At 39.0% G+C, this 13604-nt stretch overlaps 1 protein-coding gene across 1 annotated transcript; it reads left to right on the forward strand.

Moving 5' to 3' along the window:
- Window positions 1–4421: 4421 nt before the first annotated feature.
- Window positions 4422–13358, forward strand: mydgf (myeloid-derived growth factor). The gene is made up of 6 exons (XM_062424324.1): window positions 4422–4653; window positions 5848–5898; window positions 5998–6059; window positions 6373–6454; window positions 9969–10041; window positions 11719–13358. Exons 1-6 carry the CDS (start codon window positions 4498–4500, stop codon window positions 11796–11798), a joined length of 504 nt encoding a protein of 167 aa, XP_062280308.1. The 5' UTR covers window positions 4422–4497; the 3' UTR covers window positions 11799–13358.
- The last annotated feature ends 246 nt before the right edge of the window (window positions 13359–13604 follow it).

Consider the following 13604-nt stretch of genomic DNA (forward strand, 5'->3'; position numbering starts at 1 on the left):
AATCTGACAAGGGCATAGAGAGAACACACGGAAATTAGCAGGGGAAATGGGGATTTTTATTTACTCAAAATGATCAAAAGAAATACACACAATATTGCATGTAAGTGATATATGGGTTAAAGGAGTGAGGGTTAGGTCAAGTGTATAAACCTTTGTCAGAAATTTTTGATCAAATGGATTTTACAGTAAATATTTCACATAGTGCCTTTTTCAATGCAAAAAAAGGAACTTTGAGGGTGAATTTCTCAAAAGTGATACAGTAAATATATTTGAAACTGAGTGAGTGAACAGTCAGGATGGTCCTGAGATCAATTGTATTAACCTTTTTCAGAAATTATGGATCAAAGGGATTTTACAGTAGAGTAAATATTGCACATAGGGCCTTTTTCCAATGCAAAAGAAAGAACTTTGAAGCTGAATTTCTCAAAAATGATACAGTAAATATGCTTGATACTGAGTGAGTGAACAGTCAGGATGGTCCTGAGATCATGTGTATTAACCTTTGTCAGAAATTATGGATCAAATGGATTTTACAGTAGAGTAAATATTGCACATAGTGCCTTTTTCCAATGCAAAAGAAACTTTGAGGCTGAATTTTTCAAAAATGATACAGTAAATATGCTTGATACTGAGTGAGTGAACAGTTAGGATGGCCCTGGGGTCAATAGTATTAACCTTTTTCAGAAATTATGGATCAAAGGGATTTTACAGTAGAGTAAATATTGCACATAGTGCCTTTTTTCAATGCAAAGAAAGGAACTTTGAAGCTGAATTTCTCAAAAATGATACAGTAAATATGCTTGATACTGAGTGAGTGAACAGTTAGGATGGTCCTGGGGTCAGGTGTATTAACCTTTGTCAGAAATTATGGATCAAATGGATTTTACAGTAGAATAAATATAGAGCATGAGGCATGATTGCACATAGTGCCTTTTTTCAATGCAAAAGAAGGACTTTTGAGGCTGAATTTCTCAAAAATGATACAGTAAATATATTTGAAACTGAGTGAGTGAACAGTCAGGATGGTCCTGAGATCAATTGTATTAACCTTTGTCAGAAATTATGGATCAAAGGGATTTTACAGTAGCGTAAATATAGAGCATAAGGCCTTTTTTCAATGCAAAAGAAGTAACTTTGAAGCTGAATTTCTCAAAAATGATACAGTAAATATGCTTGATACTGAGTGAGTGAACAGTCAGGGTGATCCTGAGATCACGTGTATGAACCTTTGTCAGAAATTATGAGTCAAAGGGATTTTACAGTAGAATAAATATAGAGCATGTGGCCGTTTTTCAATGCAAAAGAAGGACCTTTGAAGCTGAATTTCTCAAAAATGATACAGTAAATATGCTTGATACTGAGTGAGTGAACAGTCAGGATGATCCTGAGATCACGTGTATGAACCTTTGTCAGAAATTATGGATCAAAGGGATTTTACAGTAGCGTAAATATAGAGCATAATGCCGTTTTTCAATGCAAAACAAGAAACTTTGAGGCTGACTTTCTCTCAAATGATACATGTTTGAAACTAAGTCAGTGAGAGTAAACATAGTCTTGAGGTGCAAAATGTCAAAAATTGGTATGAAAGCATCAAGCCTTTTCATAATAAAATAATTAGCATTTTAGATCAATAGCTTCTAGGCTATGTGGCCTATCACATTGGCATGTCTGTTTTTACTGCCTTGGAATAACCGACGTTTTATTTTGAAAACTCGCTCCGTATCAGTGAACTACGTGCATTTGCCATACATTATAGAATACGAGCGCACTTGAAATTTTGGTGCGGCTGGCTTGACCACGAAAAGACGAACGCCGGCTCACTTGACCGCAGTTTCTGACTGAGGTTTAAATTACTACATGTTGAAGTAGCCACTGAATTAATATTTACTTTGTTTAATACCCTACGTCAACTACGAATAAAATCAAAGCGAGGTACAATCATAGCCCAGCAAAATGTGCCTTACTTTTCTGAATTATGTTTTTTTATTTTATGTTTAGCTGCTTCCAAATACATTACACCACTTTTCACCTGTATGCTACAATTTTAAGTGAGGTAAGTTAAGTCAGTGGAGTGGTGCATTAAAACTGAAGCATTGACTCGGGCAGCAATTTTCTCCCATGCCGCTTCTCTCTCCTTAGCGTCTGCAGCGGTGTTACTTTTTGTGAAATATATGATCATATTCGCCACAGGCCTGCAGGGGGAGCTCCAGTTACAGTGAGGTGACGTAACTCGAGCTTTTTTTCTCAGTAGTTGCCATGGTGAATCAAGGTATCGGGGCTCCATTGATGATGGCTTTGTATAGTGGTCGCGCACGCGCTAAACTCAAGGTTAACATACTCAGAGTTGATTTACCTAATTCAGGTCAGCTGTTCTGGAACCGGATACTCAGAGTTTCCCATCTCAGAGTAAGTCAACTCAGAGTTCTGGGTTAGACTCAGAGTTTGTTGAACCTCCTACCTGGAATACCCCCCAGATTACACAAACATGCATGATGATGTATCTACTTGTATTTACAGGAATATTGTTAAAAACAATTCACAGCTTAGTCAAACAAGAAACAGAATCTTAATTCATGTTTTATGCATGAAGGAAACCTGTATTCAGATCTATCAGAAAAAAGTGAATTTATTTGTTACAGTGCAGCTCCTAAGGCCTGAGGCCTGTACTACGAAGCTGGGTTTTCTCTTATCGGGGTAACTTCAGGGTTAACCCTGGGTTTTCCATTCTACGACGCTCGTTCACTTCTTACCGGGGTAAATCACCATGGTAACTTATGCTGAACGGCAGGTTAAGTTCCAGAGTAAGATCCAAACCTGTCAAACCTTGTCCTCACCGAAAAAAAGTCATCATTCCTACAGGATCCCGACATGGACAAAAGTCCTGAGTTTACAATAAAGCATAAATAATAAAGCTTCACAATAAAGCTTCACTAAACCAAATGTTTGGTTTAGTGAAGCCGGGTAACTGAAAGATACCCGGGGTATGTTGAACTTGCTTCGTAGTAAAGGCCTCTAGAGTCCTGTGCAGGTGCCCTGCTGGTTTGTTGAGGTTTGTTGCTGCAATAAAATATGTCAGTTTCCCTGTTGCAGGTTTCCTGGTGACTTCAGTATTATGCTGTAAATGATGCTCCAGGAGCTGCTCTGTGGTCAGGGCTGGAACTCCAGAGACGAACCCGAGCTAACATGGGTCTGAGGGATGCGGATGAGGATAGTTTTGTCAAATTACTGTTTCCAAGGTCAATAATGAACTTAAATGCACACTGAGACTACATATTTTTACTGAAGTACTTACTGAAGTCCAAGTTTAGATATTTTAATTGACCTATTAATAGCATTTAAACACAAAGACAGACACACACACACACACGCACACACACGCACACACACACACACACACACACACACACACACACACACACACACACACACACACACACACACACACACACACACACAGAGTGTAAACTTGATTGAATGAGGGCGACACTATGTGGCCATGATTGGTAGTGTTACAGTGAATGTGGTGCTCATAATTTAAACTAAGATAAAATGTTATGGCTTTGGGTTGTTTTCGTTTGTTTTCTTTTTTCTCCAACTTCACTGACAGTCAAACTCAAACAACAGTAACACGTGAACAAGTTTGAAGTTCAAAAAGAGGAAACCAAGAGTCAGGTAATTCAGTTAGGGTTATGAAAAATCTTAAATTAATAAATACTTTTTTTTTAATTGGTTAAGGTATTGTGCAAGGAGCTTTTAACATTCAATGAAATAATACACAGGAGGAGGGGTGAAATATATTTTTATATGTCTCAAATATTGTTTGGGTCTTTGTTACTTTTCTATTTTTCAGCTTGACAAGAGAATTGTAACAAACGTTAATATCAATTAGATGTTAGGTTGAGTTTGGTTTTCAATTGCTCAATGTCATTTTATCTATATGAAATTTGCTAAAGATTGCTGAAAAAAGCTAAACATTTTTCCACTGAGGTATTTTAAGCATGAATTAAAATGTCACTTCCAAGTATGACAATTTGACCAAGTTTCTTTAGGTAGCTTGTTAAAAATTTGGTATATTAATCAAAAATATTTTGGAGTACATACATACATACATACATGGAGAAATAAATAAATACATTTGTTTTTCATGGTTTAAACCACAGTTATTTAGATGGTAACTCTAGATAGACTCTCGCGAGATTTGCAAGGAAGTCCTAACTTTAACCCATATCACATTTCAAGTGATAATTTTAACACAAACTATGATTTTTTTCCTAACCAAGTAATTTCTTTGAGCCTTAACACCAGACTGTAACCACAGGACTGTCACATTATAAAAAAAAAAACATTTTTGAAGTGGTTCGTGAGGGTTTCGCAGATCTAGGGTTACCATTTTGGATTGGTTGGCGATGTCCTGATGTGACGCGTAGTGTGACGACACTGACTATCGACGGGATACCAGGTAACCCGGGGTGACCAAAATCCGAGGTGGAAGAAGCGATGGAGAGCCCAAAAACCCGTGGTGTTGTGAGTTTATCAGCTCTGTTGGTGCTGGTGTCATTGTGTGTCCCGGTCAGCGCGTCTTCTGACCGGACAAAGACGGTGGAGTTCAACGTGAAACCGGGAGGAGTGGTGCACACGTTCAGCCAGGAGATGGTAAGTGACTGTATTTAAGTGTTATCTGTTATTTCACACGGTCTGCTTTAATTTGCAAACACACCCGGACACATAACGACATACCACACATTTAAACATTTACATGAGTTTGTGAATGTTTGTGGAGGCTAATTCACTCTCTTACTCCTGATTAATCGACAGTTAACAGACTAATTACACTAAGTAAACAGACGAGAAGCTTCACTGTGTGTTTAAACGACGCGTCTCATTCATTAATCGGTATTAAATAAACCTATTTACTAAAACAAAATAAGTTTGAAAAAAACTACATACCACTGCAGTCTGTGCGTGATGACGACACAGCCTCTGAGCGGCTGCCACGTCGCTGTACGTCGCTGCCACAGCGGCACCTCTGATTGGCTTAGAGGTGAACTGGTTTGTTACACTGGTTTGTATCGTTTAAAAACGAAGTTACATCTCAATACATAAAGATTGCAACTAAACACTTTATCAATATCTTTCATACCATCAGCCGTCAGATTGTATAACACCACAGCTCCCAGCACCTCCCACTAAAAAAGACTGATGCTGTCCTTACTATGTAAAACCCAGGAACATTGCACATATGTATATAATATCAGGAAATTCTGCATATTCCACATTTATATATTCCAGATGTATTCTACACAGAGATTGTTTAGATTATAAAGTATTTTATCTTTTATTTTATCACTTTCACCCTTACGCTGCTACTTTTTTCCCACTGTACTGCTGTGTCAATTTGAACTGCTCCCAAGGCATATCCATAAAGATACATCGTATCTCTCTCTATCTCATCTCAACCATCACAATAGTTTTACACAATAGACATTTTGATGTGTCATAGCAGAAAACAAATAGGTTAAGTGACAGCTCAGAAGTATTTAAATAACCCAAAAAAACTGCTGTGGTTTACTAAGTTGAGCCAACACCAAAGCCCTTGAGCTGGCACTCTTTTATGATATTCAGCCATTAATAAAAGTCAATAAAACTATTTGTTACACCTGTTCTTTTTTATTTTTGAAAAAAAGGGCTGTGTAATAGAGCATATAACAGCACACGTGTTCAGATCATCTGTACACATAAAACTAACAGAAGTAGTGTGTGAAGAATGAAAAAAGAGAAAAGTCCTGCCTACTTTGACATTTTTTTCTGTAGCTCTGATTAAAACTAAACACATTATTATTACTACAGGGGGAGTATGAATGTTTGTTCACGTACGCCTCACAAGGAGGAACCAATGAGGTGAGTGTGTCTATTTCTCTCCAGCAGCACCTTATTGACATTTAATCACAGAACGTTTTTATATGTGATTAAATATTCTTCTATTTTTCTGCCAAACAGCAATGGCTGATGAGTGTGGGTCTGAGTGATGACGACAGACTGTTTTCGTGCTCTGTGTGGAGGTGAGGTTACCCCACACATACACACACACACACACACACACACACACACACACACACACGGTCGGAGGATACAGAGTCTCGACATCAGCTTGGTGACCCTGACGACCAGTGTGTCATCAGTGACAATCTGTCCCGTCTGTCTCTGTTTAGACTGACTCACTATTTGATTTTACTTCATCGTGACAGCCGCAGAAGAAACAAGAGGAGAAATAAAACAATTCTAGCATTATGGTTTTCATGTCTGACATAATAAGTTGTATGAATGCAAATGACTTAATGTTGATAATAAATGTTTCTTTTTCATTCTCTCCAGGCCTCAGGGAAAATCCTACCTGTTTTTCACTCAGTTCAAAGCAGAACTGAAGGGAACCAAAATCGAATATGCCAATGCATATGTAAGTATAAAAGAAACAGTGGTTATCTACTTTTGTAGCTGCTGGGTTTTATATAACACCACCAGCCAATGCAGCACAGAGTTGTTAAACTCTTGTATTAAGGTAACCACATACGTGGCCTGTACATCTTAGAGCTTGTGTGAGATTAAAAGACAGCACTGTTGCTGTTTCGATATTATCCAGACATATAAAAAATGAAATTAATTAAATTTGTTCTGAACAATGGACATCCCAGGTCCTCAGTGCTGTAATTCATAAGTTAAATTGCACCACAACCTGCAGACTGTAGTTATAAAACTGCAGGTGCAAAACATGACAAAGCTTTTCCTCAATTTTAGGTCCTCGGCTTTTCTCCTGCTGTGTGATTAGTTGGAGTTGAACTTATGTTGGACAGCAGAGAGCTCAGAGGACATTACTGCCTAACAAAGACAAACTATAATGAGAGCGTTTCCTTGATATTACCTCGGATGTTTCAGGCACCCCGTCAGTGTTGAGATTAAAGCTTCTCCTGTGCCCAAAAATCATTTTAGAGCTTAGAAATTACAGTGTCTGCACAAATGTCAGAAATTCGAGGCAAAAACACGGTTGATGAACATTTTTGCATTGCCTGCAAATAATAAATCATTCACCTATGCACCAGAAAAAACAGCAGTACTTAGTCAGACTCAAGATTTTTCTGTTCTACAGTTTCTTACTTTTTCCTCTCTAAAAAGTCTGGAAACCTCTGCTTCTGAAACAACAAATTTTAAAAAATAGTTTTACATGTAATGACTCAAATAGCACATATGAATATAATATGCATGTAATACAATGTATCTGTATAAAATGTAGAGCTGCAACAATTAGTTGATCAACAGAAATCTAATCTGCAACTATTTTGATATTCAAATAATCATTTTAGTCCTTTTTTAAACAAAAATGCAGAAAAGACTAAAACAGTCTTTTTCAAATTTTATGTTTTGCTGCTTTGTGTCATACATGACAGTAAACTGAATATCTTTGGGTTTTAGACTGTTGATCAGACAAAACAAGACATTTAAGTACATCTCCTTGAGCTATGGGAAATTATAATGCATATTTTTTGCTATTTTCTGACAACTTATAAATGGACTGTACTTATATAGCGCCTTTCTAGTCTTTTCGACCACTCAAAGCGCTTTACACTACAACTCATTCACCTCATTCACACACATTCATACACTGATGGCAGGCAGCTACCACGCAGGGTGCCAACCTGCACATCAGGAGGAATCTAACCATTCACTCGCATTCATACACCGTTGGCACAGCAACGGGAGCACCTAGGGGTTAAGTGTCTTGCCCAAGGACACATCGACATGTAGACTGGAGGAGCCGGGAATCGAACCGCCAATCTTCCAATTGGAGGACGACCGCTCTACCTCCTGAGCCACAGCCGCCCATAGACTAAATCATTAAATAATTAATCAAGAAAAATAATTGGCATATTAATCATAAACAAAAATAATTGTTATTGCAGAACAGAACAGCTTAGAGTACAGCTTAAAGGATAAGTGTGGTGTTTTTTTATATTTTATTTATTGGTCAACAAATGCCACAAAAAGGCCAAAACCAAAACTAACAAATATTGCTTGTGTAGCCAAAACCTGATAAAGCTTAGCCTGGGTAAACCCATGCTCTCATTCGAGCGAGATTCTACTTCGCTCCAAAAGTTAGCATGGCCACCAAGACAAAATCTTTGCCTTAGATAGGGAACTAATCACAGAACGGGGAGACAGGCTCAAGACAATGACGACCGTAGAGCGACTCTGTTTACATCCAGCATGGCGGCCACGGAGGAGCAGCAACTGTTCGAAGCAGCAGTAGATTGTGAGATTGAGATTGAGGTAGGGTCTGTTGTTAGCCAGGCTAGATAAAGCTTATTCCTCAAACTATTAAAATCACATCATTGAGCCACACCGCTGCAATGGATGACATGTTCCTTTATCACAATAAAGCTGAACACTGCAGTTTATTCTTGAGTCAATCCCACATCCACCGTCCTGCTGCTGGAAATTCACAACAAATCTGTGGGTCAAAATGAACAACCCCCCACAAATACACTATTTACTCCCATTTGAGTGACATTTGCTAACAACTACAAGTTCCCCTTTTTAGGACATATCTGAGCCTTTTTCTTTTTTTCTTTTTTTTTGTTGTTGTTTTTTTTAAAGAATTTCTCTGGCATAGACGACTTTATTTGAAAGTAGAGAGAGAGGAAATTACGGGAGAGAGAGGGGGGTGTGACATGCAGAAAAAGGTCCGCCGGCCGGGACTCGAACCAGGATCCACTGCATACACGGCATGCGCTCTTGACCACTCGACCACCTGCGCGCCTGAGCCTTTTTTCTAAAATGAGAGTATCTTAAAAACGAACAAATGGAATGTATTAAGAGACAGACTCAGGTATTGTGGGTTTTGGGTCTTTATTTTTTATTATATTTGTTTACAGTAAGAAAAAAAAGAACATTTACAGCCTATCCTTTAAAATGTTATGATTCACAAAAAGAATCAGATGTCACCAATCCCACATAGACAGAATTTTCTCTTATTTCTGTCTCATGAAGTAGAAATGTCAGAAATACTGATATCTGTTGAAATGACCCTACGATGAACCTGTTCCCTGGTTTCATGGACTGGTTATACTAAGTTCATGGCCAGTAACACTGCCTCAGGATTTTGTTGAGATTACATTTAATCAAATTATTTTGATGAGATTTTCTGTAGGCCTTCGTTAGCTTTCAGAGGTCTTTCTAAATACATCCTCAGCAGTGCAGAATGTGCCTGACCATGCAGTCCTGAGTAGAACTGCATAAAGCATGCAATCACTTGCACTTTGCTGTCTACGTCCCCTACGCTCATACTTATGTCTCCATGGAAACCCATAATTTGCTCCACATGCCCCTATACATTTTTAGATCCATGACAGATGGTTTGAGCAACTCTACATCCCGGCTTGTACCATCTTTGACAAACTAACCCAGGCAGAGAAAAGAGTTACACAGAAACTTTATTTTGTTCTGGAAGTCAAACTCAGAATCCTGTCTCTGCCTGAGGAAGGTTAATGTCTGGGCTTTTGTCTGAGCTCAGTCACTTAGCGGAGGTCCGCCGTGTCTGATGTGGTCGTCGGTGAAGTGAAGCACAACGTGACACGCCTCCTTCCCCCAGCAAGGACAGTCCTGACATGCTGTCATTAGTGAGACCACATGTTTCCTCCTCCTGCTCTGGCTCCGTGCCCTGCAAGCAGAAGACAAACACACAGAAAATAACATCGCTAAATGACGAGACAAAAATAACCTCACACACACACAAACAAACAAACACTCCTGCCACCCCCACACAACATCTCCTTAACCTTGTCGTCACACCCTCCTACTTCTCCGACTTCGAATTTCATCAGCTCTCATCCTGTTTTGTTTATTTCTTTCCCTTGTTTTTTGCCTGTCTTCCTCCCTGTCCCCCTCCTCTTCATCACTTGTTTTGTATATGTCTCCAGTCGCAGACAGCGGCAGCAGGCCAGAGTGACGTGCCTTTGAAGCCGGAGGAATTTACCGTAGGAGACTCAACAGGTGAGAAATTGATTGAATTTCCTAGTGTTCAATCAACTCCCCCTGCTTGTCATGTCAATCTTTTGCTCTCGCTCTCCGTCTCTGCCTCCATCCATCATGTTGCAAGCTCCCCGCTGATTTCCCTCTAAAGCATACACTCCAGCTGTGAGTGGGATGCCATTCGTCCCTGTAGCATTATTTGTTGTTATTCAGTTTTCAACTCAAATCCCCGTCGTGGCTTCAGTTCCGGACTGTGATTAGCAGGATTTGACAATGACACTGAAAAGCAATTTACTGTAACTGCCATTTTCAGCAGATTAGACTCCACAGTACAGACGTGTACAGACTCCAAAACCCAGAGACTATCACAGACTTAAGGATAATCCCATCTATAGGAGACATCTGGAAAACACTTCCACTCATGACTTCTAGAGATAGACTCCATAACTACAGAAGGTTAATTACTTTTTAAATTTTACGTAAATCAGTGAGCTTGCTTGTTACTCACTCACAAACATGCATGTTCACATTAAGCAGGCTGCAGATTATCCACAAGGGGAGCCTTTCAATCAGTGTCAGACCAGTTGTACCATGGATGTATTATAAGACCTGGATAGGGTGCCGCTGCTCAGCTTTGCAGGCTGTTTTTCCCAGTGGTTGCTCGTGGTATTGCAGTGAAAAATCCCCCTGCGACCCTGCAGAGAAGTCTGTAAATCTGTTAACAGAACGCCTCGAACTGCAAACAAGGTCGATTATGACTTTTTCTATTAAAGATTTTAAATGTGTATATTCACTGGGCTGCACAACGCAGAGGCAAACCCAAAAACTAAAAGCTGTTTTTGGCATTTGCGACAGCTGAGCAATTCTTATTCGACTGAGTGGACACCATTTCTGGTCCATTTTGTATCCAGTTCTTATTATACATCAGGAAAGTGATGGAGGGATAAGTAAATAGATATGTGACACCCTGAAAAAGATATTTGCTCAGTTTCTTTTTATAACAAGAACACCATCCTTTTCACGTTATTATAAGATTTTTGTCACATTTTAAAAAGATAGTTTCATATTATATTGACATACTCTTATACTTTATCAAGACAAAAACATTTTTTCTACTAATAAACATCAAATATTTCAATTAATGTATTACAATCTCAGTCTATAGTTCAAGTATCTTTTAAACTAAAGACAGCATTTAGTCAGCATAAGTACGGAGGTAATTTTCTTTTCTTTTTTTCCTTTGACCCAGCTTTTTCTTTTTTCAGACAAATAAAAAGTGGTAAAGTAATTATCAGAATTCAGCAGAAAAAATGCTTCAGTTAACAAAATGATTACACACCAGTTTTAATATGTAAAATACCAAAGTTCAAACACATGCAGCAGCTTCAAAAAGATAAATAACCTGCAGTCGTAGCACTGATTGCCTGCAGGTGGCACGAGTGTTGAAAGTGCAGCAGCTGCGACTGTGTTTACCTGTAGATGGAGCTCAACTCTTTCTGCACCTGTAATCTTCTGCTGTGGTTACTTTAGTTGTCAATGAGCCGTGCAGGTTTGACTGGAACTGCAGGTCTGAAACTGCTGCTTCTGCAGCTCTGTGGTTTGATGATGATGCTGGCTGGTTTCAGTGACTCTGTATGTCCTTGTTTTTGTTTTTAACGTTGACTCTGACTCTAATTTCCTCTCCCCTCTGACCTCTAGTGACGCACACAAGTGGAAAGTTCAACGCTCAACTCTCGAAACTGACCGCCATCGGACGGACACAACATGATGAGCTGTAATTAGTCGGGAGTCTGGCTTGGTTTTGGTCATGTTTTGACCAATCGGAGCACTTGAAGAAGCTCTGAGTTGGGTCTCTGTGTCACAGCTCAATGAAGAATAGATTTGGGTTCCTCCTGAGTGACAACCAAAAATTGAAGTTGGATGATGATATTGTCTTAGGAACACTTTGTTTTAATTACCTGGTTTGTTCTTACCACAGTGGATTTTCCTTCATAAATACTCCCACTTTAAATTCTGCCATAAGAGAAAGTTCTCTGATACCATAGCTGTTTCTGGGGTTGTAAGATTTAAATCTGTTCTGATCCACTGGGGATATAGTGAATGTATATAGAGGATTGGTGACTAGGGGCTTGTAGAGTAAAGATAACCTGTTTAGAGTAGAGAGGGATTTATCCATCATGTGTAATCCCCAATATCATCATACACACGCAAACAATTACATTTTCCTCAATCTCTCTCCCTGTTCTTAGCCGCCGTTGAGAAGAAAACCATTTCCTGTTTTTTCATCTTTCTGTTTATCTTCATCTGTTCCAGATAACTGTAAGCAGTGCCCCAAATCACCAATCAGTACTACTTGTGATAAGTTTTTGTTATGTGTGTGTTTTTGGCCAGAAGGGATACTTAGTAATAAACCAGATAGCAGCTTCATAACATCATATTAACAGAAAGGTGTACAGAAGATGACTGTATTTTTGCTTCTTTTTTTTTTTTGGATAAATCTTAAATTGTGTTAGTGTGAATTCATAGTAAAAAAAAACCCAAGGTCTGAAAATATGACTAAATAATGAGAATAAATGTTTTAAATTTAATGACAATGACCTAAATTGTGATAATTAGACACAAGTAGCAGGCGGTGCAGGAATCCCTAATTTTGAATATTCTCCTTTCTAATTCTGAAGTATTTCAATGACTACACACTAACATTGTTTGAGCTTAAACCCAAAAATGCTAAAATCAAGAGTGTACACACATTTGACTGGTAGAGATGCCATCTCATATTCCTGAGCCCCTCTTGCACCCTTTGCTTTCATCCTTCAGTGCCATATGTGTGGATCAGTGAGGATCTTGTGCAGGTTTCTGAAGTACATCATTATTACGCGTCTCCCCGCTTTCTCTGCTCTCTTATGTAGCGGGTAGGATTGCCTTTATCTTCCTGACATTGATCCAACCCTCTTAGATCCGCACAAGTGTCCACAGGACGAGTTCTGGGGGATTGATTTCAGATTTGAGGATTTTGCTGATTTGCTTCTGCGGTCGGATTAATTCGTGAGACTCGTACCTTGTTTGGTCTGGGTTTGGTTTCTCTCATCTGTCTAGAGGTGATCGTCATGGCTCGAGGAAATGGCTCAGCAGGGACGTCTGTGTCCCTTTTTTCACCAACGAAACTCCCTCTGGGGCCACAACAGGAAATGACCACATTCAGATGCTGACCCGGAATAGAAAAAAAACACACACAAGATGTTACTTATTTTGTTTTTCTACTTTCCTAATTGTTCTGATTCATGATGACGCGTGATGGATGTTTCAATAAAAACACGTTGTCAGTGTTCTGAAGATAACTCCAGTTTTTGTCTTGTTATGTCAGTCATAATCTGATTGAACCTCCCACAGCCTTGTTAAAATGGTAAACATGAAAAGTAAGGAGAAATTCGAGTGCCAGCGAAGAAGCATTAAATATTCTGAGCACTGTCACAGCCAGGCCACGGTAAACATGGCGGAAAGCATTTTCGTGCCCCTGTCATAGCCATCCAAAATAACAGCAGCAATTTTACTACCAGCACTAATGTATTCTTAATATAAACTCA

The sequence above is a fragment of the Scomber scombrus genome, chromosome 8 (genome assembly GCF_963691925.1).
Source record: "Scomber scombrus chromosome 8, fScoSco1.1, whole genome shotgun sequence".
Classification (NCBI taxonomy): domain Eukaryota; kingdom Metazoa; phylum Chordata; class Actinopteri; order Scombriformes; family Scombridae; genus Scomber; species Scomber scombrus.

Coding starts and splice junctions, on each gene's coding strand:
- mydgf (XM_062424324.1), top strand. CDS start 4,498: ATGGAGAGCCCAAAAACCCGTGGTGTTGTGAGTTTATCAGCTCTGTTG. Junction 5,899..5,997: donor CACAAGGAGGAACCAATGAG/GTGAGTGTGTCT, acceptor TCTGCCAAACAG/CAATGGCTGATGAGTGTGGG. Junction 6,455..9,968: donor TCGAATATGCCAATGCATAT/GTAAGTATAAAA, acceptor ATATGTCTCCAG/TCGCAGACAGCGGCAGCAGG.